Source organism: Manacus candei, unplaced genomic scaffold (assembly GCF_025592945.1).
Source record: "Manacus candei isolate 608988 ecotype Guabito, Panama unplaced genomic scaffold, ASM2559294v1 h1tg000014l, whole genome shotgun sequence".
NCBI lineage: Eukaryota > Metazoa > Chordata > Aves > Passeriformes > Pipridae > Manacus > Manacus candei.
In genome coordinates, this window is record NW_026138062.1 from 20,962,730 (window position 1) to 20,982,806 (window position 20,077).

General features: G+C 36.6%; 1 protein-coding gene across 9 annotated transcripts in view; it reads left to right on the forward strand.

The window, feature by feature from the left end:
• The window catches only part of TSC22D1 (TSC22 domain family member 1), a 93,678-nt gene that overhangs the window by 19,693 nt on the left and 53,908 nt on the right, over positions 1-20,077 (forward strand). For 2 of the 9 annotated variants that reach the window (XR_007902977.1, XR_007902976.1), the window contains exon 2: positions 19,307-19,566. The exons of 2 other annotated variants lie outside the window; for them this stretch is intronic. Coding sequence is in view for 3 of the 7 variants with exons in the window: in XM_051778678.1 (XP_051634638.1) it covers positions 19,307-19,403 (97 nt within the window). In the remaining 4 variants the exon portion in view is untranslated. Of the gene's footprint in view, positions 1-11,259; positions 14,065-19,306; positions 20,066-20,077 lie in introns of those variants that run through there. 5 more of the 9 variants (XR_007902979.1, XR_007902978.1, XM_051778678.1 and 2 more) reach the window with 5 other exon arrangements.

Below are 20,077 nucleotides of genomic sequence, written 5' to 3' on the forward strand. Positions count from 1 at the left end.
TGTCCTCAAAATAAAAAAAAGAATGGGACAATTCAACTTGATTCATGCCTGTATGGTCATGTTTGCAGTCAGGGCACTAAGAGTTGTTTTTTAAAAGGAGTGCTACCAGGACTCTTGAGATCTCACATGACTTTTTCAAAACACACCCTCATCACAGTGCTCGTTTTTCAAATGTTTTCAGTAAGTAATACTAAGGAGGAATTTGACTTTATGCTACTAATAAATTCTGGAGCCATTTTCTAGACCTTCCAGAGCTACTGGCATATCAGATGCTCTGCAGATCAGCAAGCACGTCAGAGGTCACTAAACCCTAAAGGAGACAAGTAATCTACTTAGGGATTTTTTTATTTAGAACTTCTAGGTTGTAATATATTAAAAATAGCTTTCTTTTCATTGTGTCGTTTTTCTGGTTTAATCCATCCAACAGCAGAGGAGCACGTTTTTATCTTGTCTAGTGTGAGTAAATCAGTGTTTTGGGGTTAATGAATTTGTGCTTGGACAAGGCCTGAATGTGCTCCCCAAAAGAGTACCATTGTGGGGAGGACTTAGGTGGAAACCTAAGTTAAGACAAGCCCCAGGTACTGGATCTGCCTGTTTCTCTCCTTGTTATGTGGCTGTCGGCTAAATATTAGTATTGTGTTTGATCTGCAGCACCTCTTCCAGGAATCTTAATTCAGAAGCTGGAGGAGTCTGCAGACTTTTCAGGGATTGTAATTGGTGTTTGTAGAGGATATTTGATTAGGTTTTGAAGTGAGTGTACTGTGGATTATATAGAAATAATGCAGTTATCCTGCAAGTTAACAGTAAAATGAGTAATAAATTTAGAAATGCAGGAAGCTTGTTTATCTCATTTTAAATATAAAAATGTTTGACAAAACGAATGCTTCTTTGTAAAAATAATCGCAGTTACCGAAGTCAATAAATTACCCTGGTTTGTGTTTGCTATATAAAAAATGTTATCTCAAATGTTCCCCGTTTGCTGCCACACCAGGTAATATTGGAGGGATTTACTCTGAAAATACAAAATTCAAAAATCTTGATGTGTAATATATTCCAAGTCTTCACATGGCATATATCTAACATGTGAGACCCTTTAGAAAATGTGGGTTTGCTTTGTGTTAGTGTCTTGGCATTAATTTCTTAATCCATTTTTTTCTTTCTATAACCTGTTTTATGTAGTAATTTCTTCTATACTGTCTTTCCACAGTCTTAGTGAAGTGTCTTGAATATGAAATTAGAATATGCTAAATAACATTGTATAAAATAGGATTAGGCAAGTCCTGAGCTTTACCATTCAGGAAGTTTTTCTTCCTCATGCTGGATAGTCTGTTTTTGAACTTTGCATCATCGTCTGGGTGATATTGTAATATGCTATGTTTATGGGAATGCTAAGGTGATGAATTAATTGTTCAGTTAGTTTTGAATATCTTAAATTTCTCAGAAAATAGGTGCAGAATTGTTGGAAATGAAATAAAATACCTATAAAGAAATAACGACTGAAATTCTTATTATTCAAGTCCTTACCATGTGGCACATCTTGCTCATGTCTACTGGAAGAGGGGCAAACATGAGCATTTTGCGTTCTTGGAAGACAAACTGCTAAAGGTTGAGGAGAGGGGCAAAACTACATGTGTAAACTACTTATGTGCAGCTTTACTATTAAGAAAATGTACCTGACTCTCTCTAATACAAAAGCTTCTATTATGCAATGAGTTAGGATTTCAGTGTAAGTGTTTCAAGTATGCAGTATTGGTTAATAGACTGTAGGGAGAGATGGAATTTTTTTTCTGCTGGATGAGGACTTAAGGTAAGGTGCTCCTGATACTCTTCTTTTCAATTACTTAGAACCAAGAAGTGTGTTGACTCTGTTTTGCCTTTGAAAAGAATTGTCCCTACTGTTTGTGCTTTAGAAACAATCACGCTCTTGTGATTTGGGGTTTGAGACTAATGGAAAAAAATGATGAAAAGGATTGCTGAATTCTAAGTGTTTAGATACTTTGGTTTGATTAATTGATGTGCCTTAAGTAGTTTTAAAAACTGTATACCAAGATGGTACTGAAGTTCTTTTAAGCAAAAAAACCCAAAAGACAAAACCAAAAAAATCCTGTAAGTAGAGTGAGGATGAAAACAAAGCTCAGAGGAAAAAATAAGGAAGCCAGAACAGCTAGGTGCATAATTTGTACTGTATAAATTGCTTTGAAATTGGTGACTCCTAATGTCAGTGCTCTTAAAAAATGCAAAAGGGTATAGAAAGGCTTGCATATTATGTATGTATCTTCTGAAAAGCTTGTTACTCTTACCAGTAAGTTTCTTATTTTAAAATAATATGAACTGCTACAATCCAGAAGCTTTAGGAGATATCAGATGGAAAAGAACAGCTGTAGAACTTCAGTGATTGTATTTACCAATAAATGTATTACTCATATGAGTCTGAAAAGCAAGTTTTTTTGCATTATTTTAAACTCATATGGAAAATATGAACTGTCCTGAAGGCTTTGGGATCTGATTCAGATACTTGTGTAATGCTTATTTTCTCTTCTGTTTTGGATGGTCTGACCCCTCCTGTAATTTAAGCTTTCCAGTTGTTGCAGTAAAGAACCTGACATTGCATTCCTGCATCAAAACAAGCTGTTAAATTCTTTTATTTGTTCCAATAGTTTTTGTCCTCTAAAGGTTAATGTAATCAGTTGAAATAATTAGCTGTGTTATAGAAAGCCTACTTAATAATTAATAAACTCCCATTAAACCTGAGGTTTAATGCATGGAAGTCCGGCTGAAGGGAGATGAACAAATATTTTCCTTAACTTTTTAATTGATACTTGATAATTCTTGCAATCCTGCATAGATCTAGGAAAAGGATTCTTAAGGTATTTGGATGTGATAGTTAATTCTGTGCTGTATTTAGGCAGGATTAATTTCAAAGCCTTTGACAAATGCTTATTATTTCTAGATATCTGGTGCCTATTTTTCTCTGTAGGAAAAGGAAGAGTGATGTAGCCAGAGAAGAATTTTCTATTAGAATTTACTCATAGTTGTCTAAAAATCCATTGAGATTTTATACTGCAACAGCTTATTAAAAGTGTTTTGGGTTTGGTTTTTTTTTTTTTGTCTGAATAGCTCTCTAAGGGAACATTAGCAAGAGAGAAGGAAGTGTGAATTGCTGTGGTTTTGACACAGAGTTGATTATATTCTTTGAACTTTTCATCTATCTCTTGTAAAAATGAAACTCAAAAATAGGAATCTGGATGTCTTCCTTGAGAATTTTATTTCTCACAAGTTTAACTTTTGAGTAGCTTTTGAAACTATTTATATACTTAAGGTTTTTATTAATGTAACTTTAGTGGAAAGCATATATGTAATTCAGGAGTTTTTATTGAAGCCACTGAGATTATTAATGAGTTGTGTTATATCTCTTCTAGTCTATTTGCAGCATAGTGTTTTCTTTATCATTAATGTGGCCATTAGTTTATGAAAACTAGAAGAGATGTCTTAACTTAAAAAAACTTCTTTGATGTTTAAAACCTTATTTTATAATACATAATATAGAAATGTAATGTGAAATGCCCATGACAATTTCAGTCTTTGATCCGGTTTAAATAAATCACTGTCTTTAATAGGTCCCACATGACTGACAGTGTTTACTTGACAACTAGGGAGGTGCAATTTTGTCTCCTTAATTCTTCTTATGGATTTGAGTTAGTATTACTCAACACTAACTGTCACAATAACAGAAAAGAAACAACCAAAAAAACCTCATGCTAATATTCATGCTTCAAGATGGGTTACATTATTTGCTTTCTTGATCTTTTGGTTTATTTAGTAGTCTTGGCATTTACTCTCTTCAGTCCCATGTGTCCCAAAGCATCCTGATGATAATCTCTTGAAGTCAATCAGAATAGTGTCCCTGAATATTATTTTCTGTCTTTGTTCTTTTTGGAACTTGCTCTTTGAAGCTTCTGTGTCCGATCATACTTTTTTCCATGTCTTTTGGTGTTTCCTGGGTTAAGTTGTGCAAACAGAAGAAAATTCACGTTTCCTGTAGCTGTCTCTTGGCTGTTCAGTTTCAAAACAAGTAGTTAGAAATAAATAATACAGCTATTGGACTGTATCAGTTGGAGAAGAATTTAACATCTTCACAAAACGTTTTACTCTTGAAATTAAAACTTTAAGATGTCAGGCTTTTGCTGTGATGCCCTAATTTTGTTGTATGTAGATTTTTAGTTACAAATCAATAATAGATATTTCCTGCCAGTGAAAGAGTGATGTATGGCCTGGAAGAGGCTCTTGACAAAGAGAAAGGCTTCCCCTAAATTGGGAAATATCCAATTGTGACAGATGTGTAAACAAGAAAGTTTACTGATTTGATAATCAGGTGTCAGAATGATATGTTAAATATAGTTACCTAATGCCTTGTGGCACATTGTGCTTCACTGAATGTGTGATGGTTCCTGTAAAGAAAAAGTCTGGGTTTTTTTCAAAAATTAGTACACTAGTCTCTAAAATGCAGCTTCTGTTTCCCATAATGAAGTTACAAGTACCATTGCTACCCACTTTTTAAAAAATAGCCAGGAGGAGAAGAGACTGATCTGTTAGTTGCTAGCCCTGTTTGTTTCCAAGTCTCAGAAGCTGGTACACTGGAACATCTCGCAGCTTGCTCTTCTTTTGTAGCTTCTTTTTCCTTTCTGCTAGCTGGCCCTGCTGGGAGCAGTGGGGTTTGGACCAGGGGGTCTCCAGAGACCCCTTCTAGCCTCAACTAGTTGGTGATCCTGTGCAAAATTCACTATACATCTATAAAATTGGTACCAATGATTGTAAAACAGGAACTGAAGATGGTGCTTCACTAAAACGGATAACATTCTTCCTCCACCACAGAACTGAAACCAAAGACCTTAAATATCTTAGGTTGATGTGCAGACGGCAAGCCTGAGTTTTATTAGTCCTCTTAAGCTTGCAGTTAAGTCTTGGTTCTCTAGAGCACTTTTAACTTATTTGTGACAGACACCTGCATTTTATTTAATTTTTTTCCCCTAAGAACATTTTGCAAGAAACTTGATGTTGATGCTGATGCTGCTGTAAATTCCAGTGTCTGTCTTATTTCAAACATCTTGCTTCCTTCCTAATGTCCTTTTACCTTTCTCTGTTTGCTGTCTGTATCTTTGCCTTTCTCCCTGACCTGTTGGTTTGCTTTATTTTAAGGCTTCAGATGGGATGTTTTGGAAAGGTGAAAGGCAAGGCAGTGTGGGGAATTCACAGTAGTATTTTATCTCTGCTAAGCCCAAGTTTATTCTAATACATTATATGATTGTAAGTTTGACTTAAACATAGCAAGTTTTCAGAAACTGTAGAATTTGTGTACAATTTTATATTCCAAGTGTTGCTATGGTGAATTTATTTTTAATGAATTTAATTCACTATACTGTAATTTGAGAGAGAGAACATTTAGCTTTCTGTAAAGTTTCCATAAGGACCTTGAGAACTTGCTGTTCCTTCTGTAATCTGTAACTAATGCCTGCCTTTTTTATGCTTTGTTGTGTGATAGCCATATCATGTCCCTTTCTCTGGCTCCTCTAGTCTTGGAATCCACAGTGCTATCAGCAAAACTGCCATGAGTTCAGCCCTTTAGGATTGAGGGATTTTTAATTTTGTTATGCGTATTTTGGGGGAGACACCTAAGGAAAGAAAAAGTCTTCGTTTTATTCCCGTGTTTGAATTTCTTTGTACTTGTACAGGGGAGCATAAACTTGAAGTAAAGAACTGTAAAGTTTGGCAGAGTATTGCAGGAGAACCTGCTGTTGTCTGTCAGCTCTTCCACTTTTTGTAGTATACTGTGAACCCGTTGCTTTGGGCAGCAACCTACAAGCTTCTGGAGAGCTGTCACCTTGTGCAGGCTCTGATACTCCTCCCAGAAAAAGCAGCAGCTGGATAGGCAAGATCATCACACAAGGGGAGGGACATCCATTGGACTTGCTGCATTCATCTCTAGCTTTCAGGGGTTCACTAGGCCTAATGAGGTACTTCAGACTTAACTGTTTCTGGATGTTCTAGCTTGGGGAAGTTTCTGTTCATCACTTTCTTTTCCTCATTTTGTGTCTTGTGACCTAGTAGAGAATGTGGCATAAGTGCATGATGGAGTGCAAATAACATGCTTAGAGTATCGTTATTGTAGTAATTCAGAACTTGTTAGGTTTTTGTGTGGTTTTACTTTGGCCAGTAAGCAGACCGGAGTGGATGTATTGGAGCCAAGGAAATGGAATATGCTTTTGAATCATGGTTCAGATTTATTCTAACCATTCTTTTTCCTGTTTGTTGAATTGCTAAATGGCTTTGGTAGATAACTTGAGGCAAAACAAAGGTGGAGTAATTGCAACTGCATGTCCCTCTTCAAACACCCAGCATGTGCCTGATGATTACCTTTTCATGAACTTCTGTGAAACTTTTTAAAAATGCTTGGACGTTAAGAATTAAAACAAACAGGAGAGGTGGGTATTTGTAAGTCTGTCTGTCTTCCCTTTGCCAGGTTCTCTATTTTGGGGACCAATGGTTTCATCATGACATCAGAAGTTTCACAAATGATAAACCTGTTTTCCCATCATGTGTTTTTAAGATATATTAGTGTTATGGCTGAGAAATTACCAATATTTCAGATGTCATCCCGAGTGTGCCTTGATGAAAATGAAAGCAAGTCTAAGGATCAAGTTAGCATGAGAAATAAACCAATGATTCTAACTTCCTAACTGAGTTAAGTTACCTGACAAATCAGACTCTAAAATGTTTTCTGAGGTTGTAAACTATCTGAAAACTGTAGGAAGACACTTCTTTAGATAAACAGTATAGGAACTGGGGAAAGCTCAGCAAAACTGCCTAAGACATTCTGTTGCATTTCTTCTGCAGTGTTGAGAATTCCAAAATTCTTTTTTAACTAGCCTTTTAGCTGAGCTTGTTGAGTTCTGAGAGAGTATTGCACTACCTTTCATAAATGTCTCATAAATGTGGTTTTGCTTCTTTGGAAGTATTTCAGACTTTGGTTTGTGTTAGGTTTGTGTTAGATGAACCAAAACCAAGGCATTCCATTTTCTTTTTTTTTTTTTTTTTTTTTATAGGATTGTGTTCTAATTAAAACCACTTTGATTTTAGTTGATTCTTTATTTCATGCTGTTTCTTGAGTGATCCTTATTCTAGCACAGACTAGGTCTCACTTCATATTTTTCTAAAACACACTCATACTGGTGGTCTCAAAGGAAGAATCCTACTGAAACTGGGACAAGGATACTTCAAACTGGGCACTCAAAACCTTTTGCAGTTGGTGAACACATTCAAAACATTTGTGCTTTGGTTGATTAAAGAGGAAGGGATTTCTAAAACGTTGGGCACTTAAGAACTGGGAACTTAATGTTTTTTCCCCCAGTATGTGCAAATTAAAACAAATGTGGGGAACAATTACATCTGTTGCAAAATATTCTTGACAGAGCCTAATTTGTTCTAAATGCTTGATTGCCAGCTCTGGTAAGTGCTGATGTGTTCATTGATCATCCAGAAAAGTGCATGTGCACTTTTAAAAGTTAAAATTAAATTAAGAGTTAAAATTAAGTTTTAAAATTACATTAAAGTTATGAGCTGTAAATTCAACTATCAGGCTCTTTAAAAAACAGCATAAAAAAGCATGTAGTGGTTGTAAGTTTTTAAGACTGAAAACTCTCTTTCAGAGAATCCTCTTGCTTTGATCGTTTTAAACCTAGATACAATCTGATTTTTCAAAATTTTCATTGTAAATTCTTGTGCCTTTTTTATATTTGTTTTATTGTGTGTCTCTGTTAGAAAAGTTTTGGTTTCAAGGTTTAGTATCTGTGATGCCTTTTCAGTATTTTGCACAGTGATGTCAAACATTTTTATACTGTCCTTCATATGGCCTACAAGTAGTAAAATGGAAGTAATGGCCAAAAATGTTTTTGCCAGCTTTACATATTATTTAGAAGGATAGATTTTAATATTAGCAGGTCTCTTGTCAAGTGTAGTAATCCTTGCTGTTAATGAATGTTCCCACTGGTAGATGTATGATATTGGAAGGGTCTTAAATATTTGGCAAAAAAGGTAGCATTGAACAAAATTGCATTGGAACAGTGTTTAAAAACAAACTAAAAACTATATGGGCTTGCATCAGACTGTGAAAGAGAAGCTGAATTGTACTTAAAAATAGCATAGCTGATGCAATAGTCAGGCTAATGTTGAAGCCTAAGTGTTATACCCATAACATTGGCTCCAGTCCTGCCAATGGCTTCATAAATGAATAAAGTTAATGCTTCAAGAGCATTGAAGTCAGTGGAGTTCAGTCCTGTCAGTGGTTCTGCTACAAGGGGAGTGTAGGATGTAGGAACTAACCTTAAAAGATTTTACTTTAAATTTGTTTGCCCCCTGGGTATTTTCGTTTAATATTTGAGAAACAAACAAAAAGTTCCCTGAATACTGGAGTTAAAAAAAAAACCCCAACACTGTGTGTAGGACTTGCAGAGATTTCTATCGGAAGTCTCTATGACTGTGGCACTGCAGTTACCCTTTTCTTATTGCCATGCTGCTCTTCCCTTTGTCCCCAGTAATTTGATTTCTCCTTGTATCGCTTCTGCGTTCCCCACTGAAGTTTCCCTTTGTGCATTTTGGCTTGCTGAGTGGCTGAAAAATAACCAAACCCTGCCTGGGCTACTGCTCTCTCCACTCGAGGTGTGCTACCTGGATAGCTGGTTGTTGTCCATCAGAATGAGTAATGTTGGGGATGCCTCTTGCTGTCCCTTCCCTTGTACTTGTGGAGGCAAATACAGGGCCATGCTGATTGTGGTGGTTTGGGCTAGGCCTTCCTTGGTGACTAGTTTGTAACCAAGGAAGGGTCCAGATTTACCCAGTATTCCCTACGATTTTTACGTAAGCCAGATTATAAGAAGAAAGGAGGAGAGGCCTTCGTTCTCTTTCCTTCCGGCGGCTTGGAGGTGCAGGTTCCCTGCTGTTGAGTCTGCCGTGTTGGGGAGCGAGGCCTGGTTGGGCCTTGTCGACCTTGGGAGACAGAGGTTGCCGGCGATCGTTCCGGAGCGACCCTCGGTTGTCCCAGGAGAGTAGTGAGCTATTTCTTTGCTAACTCTTTTAGTGGATAGATCTTGGGCCGCTAATTGGGATATTTATATACATAATATTTTGGTTTTGTTCCTTTTCCCTTCCCCCTTCCCTTTCCCTTATTTTTAATTGTATATAAGTGCAAATATATTTATATATCTCATCTTTGGTTGTCTCTCTCTCGTTTCGGGTTTTCTTTCGTTTTTTTTTTCTCCCTCTTTTCCCTGAGGTTTGGGGGGGGGGGGGAACTCTGGTGGTAAGGTTTGGAGACTTGGCAGGGAGCCAGCTTCAAACCATATCACTGATCTACTCCATTGTTCCATTCTCCTGTTTTTGGAGGTGTCAAGCTGGGTTTAAGTTGAATAGGGGCTTCAGAAGTTGTTTTGTAGGGAACATGCAGCAGAGATACTTGTTGGTTTGTGTTTTTTTGTTTTTGTTTTTGGGGTTTTTTTTGTGTTTTTTTTTTTTTTGTTGTTGTTTTGTTTGTTTGTTTGTTTGTTTTATTTTGGTTTTTGTTTTGTTCTTGAAGACCCAGTCAAAACTGAGATTAAATTATGTGTACTGGGCAATAATCTTATTGAGTGTGAGAGATTTATCATTGCAAACTGTTTAAATGTAATAACTGGAAATTTGTAAGTTTATGGAGTTCCAAACTGTTTATGTAAACTAAATAGATTTCTATTAACTTAGTAATTTTCTGAACAAAATTAATAATTCTAATAAAACGTAGAGACAAGTTAATTGTTATGATAGCTATGAACCCTCTTTTCCTGTAACTTGTAGGGTTTTGCGTTGATCGCTAACTCCAGTTCTGAAACAGATTGCTAAGTTTGTGTGAATTCTGCTTCCTCATAGTAACTCTGGTTCCTCCCATTGGATTGTGTACTTTATGACTAGGCTGCGTGGAGATGGGTTACTGACATCCTTGTCCATAGTATCATGTTTTTATTTCAGACTAACTTTGTATACACTACATATACATAGTGCAAATGAATGGGTAGTGGTAGTTTAAATCTGCCTTAGGATAATTGGAAAACAGGGTAGTGAGATGATAGTGACTTCTCTGACTGCAAGCTGCTACACAGGCATAATTTTTTTAAATTATTATCTAGGACACTACTCAGAATAACCATTTGCTCTGATATCAGTGATGAAGAAGAGGGAAGGAATATGTGTTAATGCATGCTGGGGAATGGGTGGGGAAAGAGAAGATGGATTGGTAGTGTGTAGTGAGAAGAATGTTAAGGTTTACATTTTGTCTCTTTCCCTTTAAAATACTTAAACTTTCTCAATAATGTCTTTTACCACTGCTTATTAAGTTGCAGTTAGATTCATAGAACTGTAGAATGGTTTGGATTGCAAGAGACCTCAAAGATCATCAGTTCCAATGCCTGTCATATATTTGCATATTTTTTTTTAATCTGTACTCAGTATTGTTTTGCTACAGTTGAAAACTCTAGATATAGTGGAGTTCAAAAATCTGTACTGTGCAGTTAATGATTCATTTTCTTAAAGGCCAAGGTTATTATGGTTAAATTATTGGCTCTTTTAGAACAGTCTGCCAATGTACATGCTTCTGACAGTGATCAAGGGACTCCCCTGGAGCTGTGGAGTTATACCCTTTCTCATGTCCTCCTCCTCAGCCCCCCCAAGTGCTCTCTGCCCCCACTTTGGAGTTGGGAGGCATCGTCCAAGTAATTTTCACTAATGCAGAGTATATGTCTCATTGCACTTTATTGTAGTGAGCCATATTAAGTATGAAACCAAATTATTATTTGGTTGTGGTACTTAATGAATCAGTATTTTGTTGGTGCTTTTGTCTTTTCTATGGCACCCTTTTTTCTGTCTGTGTATTTTACATGTACAAGAGAGAGCAAAAAAATTAAAAGATTGAGTCAAGATACATTGCCGGAAAAGCATAGGTTGAATATGCTGTAATTCTGAAATCTGCATTTAATTCATCTGGGGGGGAAAAAAAGCTTAATGCTGTACTGAAGTGTGACGTTGTGTGCTCACCCAAGTACTTCTATAGCTTCTCTTCAACAAAGTTGTGCAGTTGCCTATTCCAAGTACCATTAGAATGCATATTTTTGGGTACCGTATATGATTCTTCTGTTATGAAGGCTGCTTAGATATATATGCATGCTTTATTTTATAAAATAGAATGAAAGAACTTGACTGGTAAATGGAAATTCTCTGATGACTTGGAAGAAGGATATTCAAACATCGCCCAGCTAGGAGTAGCAGACTGTTACAGTAAGTCACATCTTGATAGCAGTTGTGTTTCTGTTGGACTGAAGTCTACAATAAAAGCAATTAAGAAATAAAAGAGTAGAAAATTACTTGATGTGCATGTGTAAAATTATATGTGTAAAGTAATAATATCAAAAAAAGGAGGAGCAAAAACACAGCTACGCAATATTAAACTCTGGCCTAGTTTGCTAAATGCTTGTGGGGATTTCAGTTATGCAGATACTAAATTATGAATTAAGAATCATTTTAAACTTGGGGAAATAGCTGTTTGGAAGAGTAACTACACTTAAAAAATACAGACTCATTCTCAGTTGCATTCTGTAGAATGTAGTGCTTAACTACAGCCTCTAGAGAATGGATTTTGAACACGTGCCGACAGTTAGAGTTTACTAGGCATCTCTGCAGTTTTCTTTATGTTGGCTGTGTCAACCTTTGTCACATGCACTGTGGTTTCCTTTTTGTACATTTTGGTAAACTACAAGATGGAGTTTGACTTAATTTAAGAGTATGTAGAAGTAACAGCAGCATGGAATGTTTGTGAGGTTTTTTTTAATTTTTTTTTTTGGCAGCTAAAAAGCTATTTAGTAGAAAATACAATACTTTGAATATAATATACAGCTAAAACCGGATAACTTTAAACACAGATCTCTCCAGTCCTGCTGCAAACTAATTTTAGAATCTCGCCTTTAAAAGAAAATGGAAAGAAAGGAGACATGTTGGACTTTAATAACAGAGTTGATCTTAGGAATTTACAGGCAGAAAGGTTTTATTAAATATAACAACTCTTCTGAGGAAACACTGACCTTTACATTTATTTGGTGCAGAAATCAGATCAAGCAACTAATTTCATGGTAAAAGAGTCATGTCAAGAATCTCTCTGTTGTATGTTGTCTTACTTCAAAATGAACTATGCACATTGTAGATACCAGTCATATACAGAAATGTTCAGTAATGATCCAAATGGTGGTGATTTTTTTCAAGAGAATTCATAAGTCTTTTCCAACCGTAATGATTCTATGGTAGCGTCTCGTGTGTTTGCCTGAGTGCGTGGGAAGCTATTTTTTATCTGCCCTGGATTGTGGTTATTTTTGTCAATGAAATCTTGACTCAAGTGAAGGAAAGAGGGTCCTGTGACATTCAGACTATGGTTAGACACTCTCCAACACAGATCAGTCAGTGGGGTAAGTTTCTATTTTGGTACAGATGTTTGATGTCTTGTCTTTTTCCCTGTTCTGAATAATTTTGTGAAAATAGTAAGCCTAGGCTAGGAATAGTCTTTTTGTGGTTTTGTATGTATTCTTTTATGTGTGACTTGATACTGTTTTTTTGTTCTTGCACACAACCTAAACCAAATACTAATATTTCAACAGGTACAGAATGACAGTCAAACACTGCACACGGGTATGCCTGTGAAGAGGCACTGCCAAAGTTAATCGTGTCTAGTGCAGAAGCTGGGAGTTCTGGCTGATCAAAGCACGTAGGTGTGAAGGTGCTTGCATGGAGGGAAGATAAAGGGACAACTCAATGCAAACAGTTTTTACTTAAGCAGAGCAAAATGATACATTTCAAATGGCGTTTACCTCAGCTGACTGATAAACATTTTTAAAATAAAACTTGTGGTGGTCTTATTTAATACTGAAATGTGGGTGAATTTGAAGCACTAGTCCAATAAGGAAAGTTAAGTCAGCAATTCTTCAGAAAACATTTAATTAGCTAATGAAAGACAGCATGTTTTCTATGGTGGTAGCAGTACAAGATAATCTAGAGTACTTTTCTCGTGTACTGTTAACACATACTAGGTAAAAATAAAAAGTGTAATTCTGATCTAAAACATCACTGTCTGCACTGAGACTTTTTAAACTTGTATCTTGAACCTAAGAGTCAGACTATATATTGCAGAGCTGTTATGGTGTGCTTGCACATCACTTGCAAGTCAACTAAATCAGTTTGTCTCCACTCTCAACAACTCATGCTAGACAAAAATAAGCCTCAGTTGCATCACAAACTTCTAAATGCTGAAGAACTAACACAGCTTACAATAGCATTTGACATCACTCTGTCTTAGCAGTTAACTGGAATGAATTTTCTAGTAAATGTTTTGTCTGTAGAGTTCTTACTGCTACTGAAAATGAGGAAAGGATCAAGCCTGTTGGTCAGAGTGCATACTAAATTTATGAACTCCAGACCCTTTGTAGAAATTAGGATTTGGTATGGAAAGTAACCTAGTAAGTGCTCAAATCTGAAATGCAAGTTTTGAGTACTTTCCAAAATAAAACTTTGTGAAACCAGTGACTTTAAAAAAAGTAGGTCCTTTGTTTAGCTTTTATTTACCAGTGTGTCCACATTGCCCTTTGTTAATATTAATCTATTAAATATATATTGGAATAAATAATTGCATGAGAGGGGCTTTTGTGCTGTATTTGAGTTCTCCAGAGGTCCCAAACACCAGAGGAAAGTCATGGAGGAGATGATCAAGGGTCAACACCTACAGGGAAAAACCTTGAACTGTTCTCATCTGAAGATTCAGATTAGACCTCACCCTACCTCTACCCCAAAAACCCATAAAATTAGGGCATCTGGTGTGCTGTGGCTGTTGAACAGTAGTGGAATAACTCCTCTTAACATTCCTTATGTGTGGTATTTCCACTTCCAGGTTCTGCAGATACACAGTCTGAAAGACTTTGACCAGAGAAGTGTAGGAATTATGTGAAGATTGAGAACTCAGTAAGAAAAGTGGTGCTTAAAAAAAAAAAATTGTTTAAGAAATTTGTGTAACCTAATTGCTTGTAATTGGAATCAAATTAAATTAAACTAGCCATGTATTAAGAACTACAAAGTAAAGTAAAAAGGCACTGTTCATACAAGAAACTACAGGTTTTATGTGATTTTTTCCAAGTTCAAGGTATACATAAATACTGTAACCTTTACTGCTATAGTTAGCTTTCTTAAGCAGGAAAAGTGAACAAACAGGCATCATATGATGTCTTTAAAAAAAAGTTTTCTGTTTTTTTAAAAATTTTTTTTAAAATATTGGCTCATGCACTCTACCCAGAAGCACAGAATTTCTCTAAGAGTGAAAGAAGGTCTGTTTTTATGACAGAAATGTATGTTGGTGCCAGTGAAGTCTGTTAATCTGATTTAAAACATGACTTAGTTAGGCCAAAAAAGGTTTTCTCTCAACTGTACTTGGCACAAAAGCTGACAAGAAATAAAAAGCTTGTTAATGAAGATATTTAAAAATATTCTTGCAATCTAAACAGCTTTTAAAAGGGCAGAATAATTATAACATTGTTTAGCAAATACCCATTTCTTTAATTGTATAAAATTGATGCATCTATTAATGGGAATTATTTTTACAAGGTAGTATTTTCTATAATGAACTAATCATTCAATTTTATGCCTCTAGTGTTTTCCTGCTGTTGTATATGTGCCAAGAAATACTGGCTGTGTTTCTCAAATATGTGTTGCTGTGATAGCTATATATAATTTCACAATTCTTTGTCATGCTGAGTTCAGAAAAGCCATAGCTTTTTGCCTTTCCTAAACTGGCAGTAGGAAGGGTCTTTGAGGGATTGGTACCTATGCCAGTCTTGAGTAGGTATTGTCTGATGCCTTGTCTGATAAAGTAGACAGTGCTACGGCCCTCTGGCTTTTAGTAGGCCTTTAAAGAAGTTGAGCATGAAACATTTATGGAGAGAGGCCTGATGCTTTAAAACACTTTCTGAAATTTAGAAAGTCAAGATTCCTACCATTCTGTTTGTTGGCACGTTTAGCTTTGAGTGAAGGGTTGCATGGCAATCTTTCAAAATCAACACTTTGACCTATGGTTTTGCTGCCTTTTCTCCATCTTGGGACTGGATAACATTATCCAGTATAGTTATTATTATGTTCAATGACTTCTACCCTCTCTCCAATCAAATCTCCTCCCCCCAAAAAAAAACCCAAAACGAAACAACAACAACCCAGAAGTTTTGGAAAACTAGCGTTTTTTCTTAGTGTCAGTAGCTTGCAATTTAAACAACCTTATATCACTCTTGTTGATACTTTAATACACATGCTATGTTGGTGCTAGTTTCCAGGTGAAAGATGTTTTACTAAAATTTGCTGTTCTTCTAATATTTATTTTGAATAACAGTTCAACTGGATGGTGGCGCATAGATTCTGCGGTGTGTTTGCAGTCTGCACATATTTCTAGAGGTATGATTAATGGCAGCAGGACAATAACTACTTAACCTAGACTAAGTTTCATTTTAGGAATTGCAAAAAGTCCATGTGGCTAGTTGTACCTTAAATCTAAAAAAATTGCATCTTGCTTTAAAGTTTTGATTTGAAAGTCGAGAAGTATTTGATCTGACTGCAGGTAACTTGAATCAGGTATGTCAATTTGTGTTTTGTTTCCATGTTATTTCACTTGGATACTGCAGTTGTTGGAGCTGCAGTATTAGAAATGAAAAAGTATTGTTGCTTATATTCTATACCATTTACCAAATATGGAGATTCAATTTTTTGCTTGTTTTGCAGATGGTATTCTGTAGAATTTACTCACAATTGTTTAAACTTTTCCTTTCTTGGCTATTGAGCTTCTGCTCACTGATGCAGAAAAATGGAGCTTAGTCTTCACTCATGAATTGGCCGTGAAACATGCCCTGTAGAGAAGGAAGGTGGAAGAAAGCACTAAAGGGAGTTTTCATCCCAAGAGTGTTTATCAACAGTCAAGTCACTATGGAAAGGCATTGCAGAGATTCCTTTCTTTGGCCAAAGCAGATGAGAATATAGATTATAGGATTCCTTACTGTCTTCCACATGCTCACAAACAGAACTACCATTGCCTTTCCTGACTTTATCTGTATCTGAACATCATTGACATGTTGTTCTTGTGTCATCACAGCCATAAATTCTTCCTGCTCCAGCTAAAAGGATCCTATCAGAGCCTGCTCTTGATGTAAATCAGCAAACTTGACAATACAATGACTGAGAAGAGCTGTTGGATATTCAGCTGCTTAAGATAGTTTAACATCTCAACTTGGTAGCATGAATTGCTTCTGGTGATTGATGTGAGGCAACAAAAAAACTTTCCCCAAAATTCCTGTAGGAGGGATTCAGGTACTTTCTATGCTCTTTTCCAGACCTCTTTTTTTTGTTCTTTTAAATCTTCAGAAGAGCAAAGGAGTATTCATTAACATTTCTTATCTCAAAATACAGGAAGATTTTGTTTCAACCTGAAATACATACATGTATGTAAGAATCAATCAGGCTACTGGTTTTGATAGCTAGAACACAGAAGTTACCAGCCTTGTTTATTCTTTACAGTTCAAGACAAGTCTGTTCAAAGGAAAAATTACATACAAAAGGATAAAAATTAAAATATTCTCCTTTTCTTGGAGAGATACCATGATCTTGATGTAAGAAGAGGAATTTAAAAACAAGTCATTCCTAACAGCATGCTTCAGATTGATCTTCCAGAAACTGTTAATCTGTTTCTGTAAGGAAAACACCAATAGATGAAGTCCTCATAATGCCTTTTTTTTTTCCTTAAATTTCACATTGGATCTTTGTCTCTGCTGCTTATGAAGAGACATGACTCAAATAAGACCAAGTACTCCTCTCTTCTACGCTCCTGATCTCATACAGTTTAGTATATTGAAGGCTATCTGGGGTCTTTTCCCAATGAGCAGCATCTTCTGCTGTGAAGGAGGTTTTCTCACAGAGGCCTTGGGCAGATTCCTGTTTGCAAGAAACCATGCTGCTTCATCTGAACTGATTTGCTCTGATACCTTCTGTTGCTTTGAACTGGAAAGGAGTATTGACTTCAGAAGTATTAGTAAGCTTCAATGCATCATCAGAAATTGAGCCTGTAGTGCTGTGTATGGCATTGTAATTATGACTTGTAAGTAATTAGTATTAGCAACTTGCAATACCTTGAATCTCAGGGACTTTTCAAGTTATCTGATTAAAAAGAACATTCTATTCACAAGAGTCTTGTAGAAGAAATGTGCTTTTACTACTATTGTCCCTTCATGACATTTTTCTTAGCCAGCAAGCACAGAGCAGTAAAAACTTGGATTCAACATAGTCTGTTTATTGTATTTTCTCTTTCATTTTTATCTTGTGTCCTCTCCTTTACTGGAAGAAGGGAGTACAAACATCAACCTGGAGACATCTCTTGGCCAAGTACATTTATGTGTTTGTTCATCAGTTATTCTTTCCAAACAAGAAGACCTCCTTTTACAAAAACATGCATATGGGATGAAAAGACTGAACCTGACTCTCTAATCTTTGAAAGATGGTCTGAAATAATCAAAAAAGCAATGGCTTGTCAAATGGAAAGGTATAGGAACACATCTTGGTCTCATGTTGTTGAGAAGTCATGAAATTCCACTCAGAAACAACTAATCCTATTATTTGTGTGAAACACTCTATTTAGAATAAAACCTCTTACCGTAGATTGAGATACCATCACCATATTCAGTGTCCTTGGAGGAACCAAGAAGCAGAGTATCCTTCTGCATGCACAGGCAGTTTCTCTGGAAGCAGTTTGCTGATTTTTCTGTTTTAATTACTGTAGCTTATCAGGGTCTGTCCTTAATGGCTTTATCTGTCACTTTAAAAGAAAAAAAGAAATCCTGTATGCTCCTCAAACTGCAAAAATTGCTGTGGTTTTAATGACAAAACCTAGCATTTCTTTCCCCATCTTCTTGTATTATTTTAAGCACAATGAAAGAAAGCTTCTTTGAACAGGGGAAACTTGTAATTGAAGAACATGTGAGGTACCTAACCATATGAAGCTATTTTGTTTAGGTGTGCGCTCTAAAGGAGAGGATCAAGAAACACCACTAATTGCCCCAAAATGAATTAAGTGAAATTGCATCAAACATAATGAGTAATGTACCTTCTTGGTTAACTATTGGATCATGCTCTACCTGGTGTCTTAAGAGCAAAGAAGAGCACTCTAGGTAAAATGATGGTACCTCATCTGAGGCACACAGCTCAGTGGCTGCCCTACATGCAAATGCCGTACACTGTGCTGTTGTGCAGAAGGTACTGTAATGGATAACAACCAGTAAATGCATATGTGAGCAGCTGTACATATAACTGTTTTCAGTCCAGTGACTTCTGGTTCTATTTTGTTGTATATTGGCTCCATGATACTGATAAAATTTCACAGGAGACTTAGCAGCTTTCAGTATTTGTGAAGAAAATTTCAGCTCTCTTATGCATTATATTTTTGTTGTTCAAGTAATGACAGTTAAGTCCTGGGACATCTAGGTTTTCAGGGAAAAAGAGGAATATTTTAGAAATCCAGAAACCTGATGCAGGACCTTGGGTAGGTTCTTAGCTTCCACAGCAGTCATCATGTGCCTGGGTTAAATATGAGTTTGTCTTAACAGCATTAAACTGCTGTCAGTGTTAGATCAATCTGATTTTGCAAATAAAGTAGAAGACTTGAGATTGGAGTAAGGCCTTTACAGAAGAGTTGGGAGTGGTGTTAGGAAGTCTTTGGTGAGGGAAACATTCAGGTAAGTATGATGATTTTTTTCTTGAAGAGATTATGGGGAGACGTTCACTGCTTTGCAATAGATGCCATTTTTAATTCATTGAGAGCAAGTGAACAGAGGAGAGATTTGGATTTTTTTCCAAGAAATGAGCACTTAAAATTTTTTTTCACCCCCACCTACATCTACTTGCAACAAACTGAGAGAACTTTCTGGACAAAACATCTTATGATTGATCTCATCTATTGGTAGATGTCTTAAAAGTCTTGAAAGTTCACAGCTCAACACTATGGGTTTGGGGTTTTTTTGGCATCAGAGCATGAAAACACTGCATGTCTAGTACCCATCTCTTGTCATCCTCCCCTATTGCAGTGACTATGTGTATGTCTCTGTGTGGCAGAAAATGAGGAAATGCAGGTCATTATCCAAGAAGTTACCAACTAGCACTTTTCCTTCCCCTCCAGTCCTTCTGCCTCCCTATCCTGGAAGTATGGAGTCCCTGCCTCAGCCTACGGCTTCATTCTTTTTCCAGCTGCCCACAAAAGTAAAGAACCAGTGTGAGAGTTTGAAGAAAGAATCCGCTCAGAGGACTGAGTCTCAAGCAAAATCTCCAGGTTGCAGACTCAGAAAGAAACTTCCTTTGGGGAAGGATCTGCTTCCAGGATTTGCTCGTCTCTTTTTCCTTGGGCAAACAGAGTTCTTGAAGCAAACAACAGGGTTGCAGGTAGGTAGGGCCCCTTTGAACTGCCATCCGCTCAGGTGTGAAGGATGGACTTTATGGTGTTTCTCTGTGCATTTTTTTGTTGATGTTGCCTTCCACTTCTCTAGGCTGAGAGAGGGAAAGAATGTGAGCAGCTTAAAGAAAAAGTGTGGGGGAGAGAGAGAGGAGAAAAAATACTCTGAGCACTTGGAAAGAATGTTCTTTATGCCTCTGTATAAGCTTCCTGTCCATGGGTCATATTTGTACTTCAGTTCTGTGAAGCACTAATGACATTCTTGGTGTGACCCTTCTCTAGACAGGAAACTACATCAAGTAGAAACTGGTGACTGGGGCCAAGATAAGGCCAGTGACTGTGTATGGCCCCATAGCCATGCAATTTTCTTCTCCTCCCTGTCTCTTTACACTAGTGCTAGGTTTGAATGTGCTGTAAGGTGGAAGCTGCCCAATCAGTTTGAAATCTGACTGAATTCCCAGCACTGAAGAAGTTCTCCAGTTCTAAATGTGTAAATACATT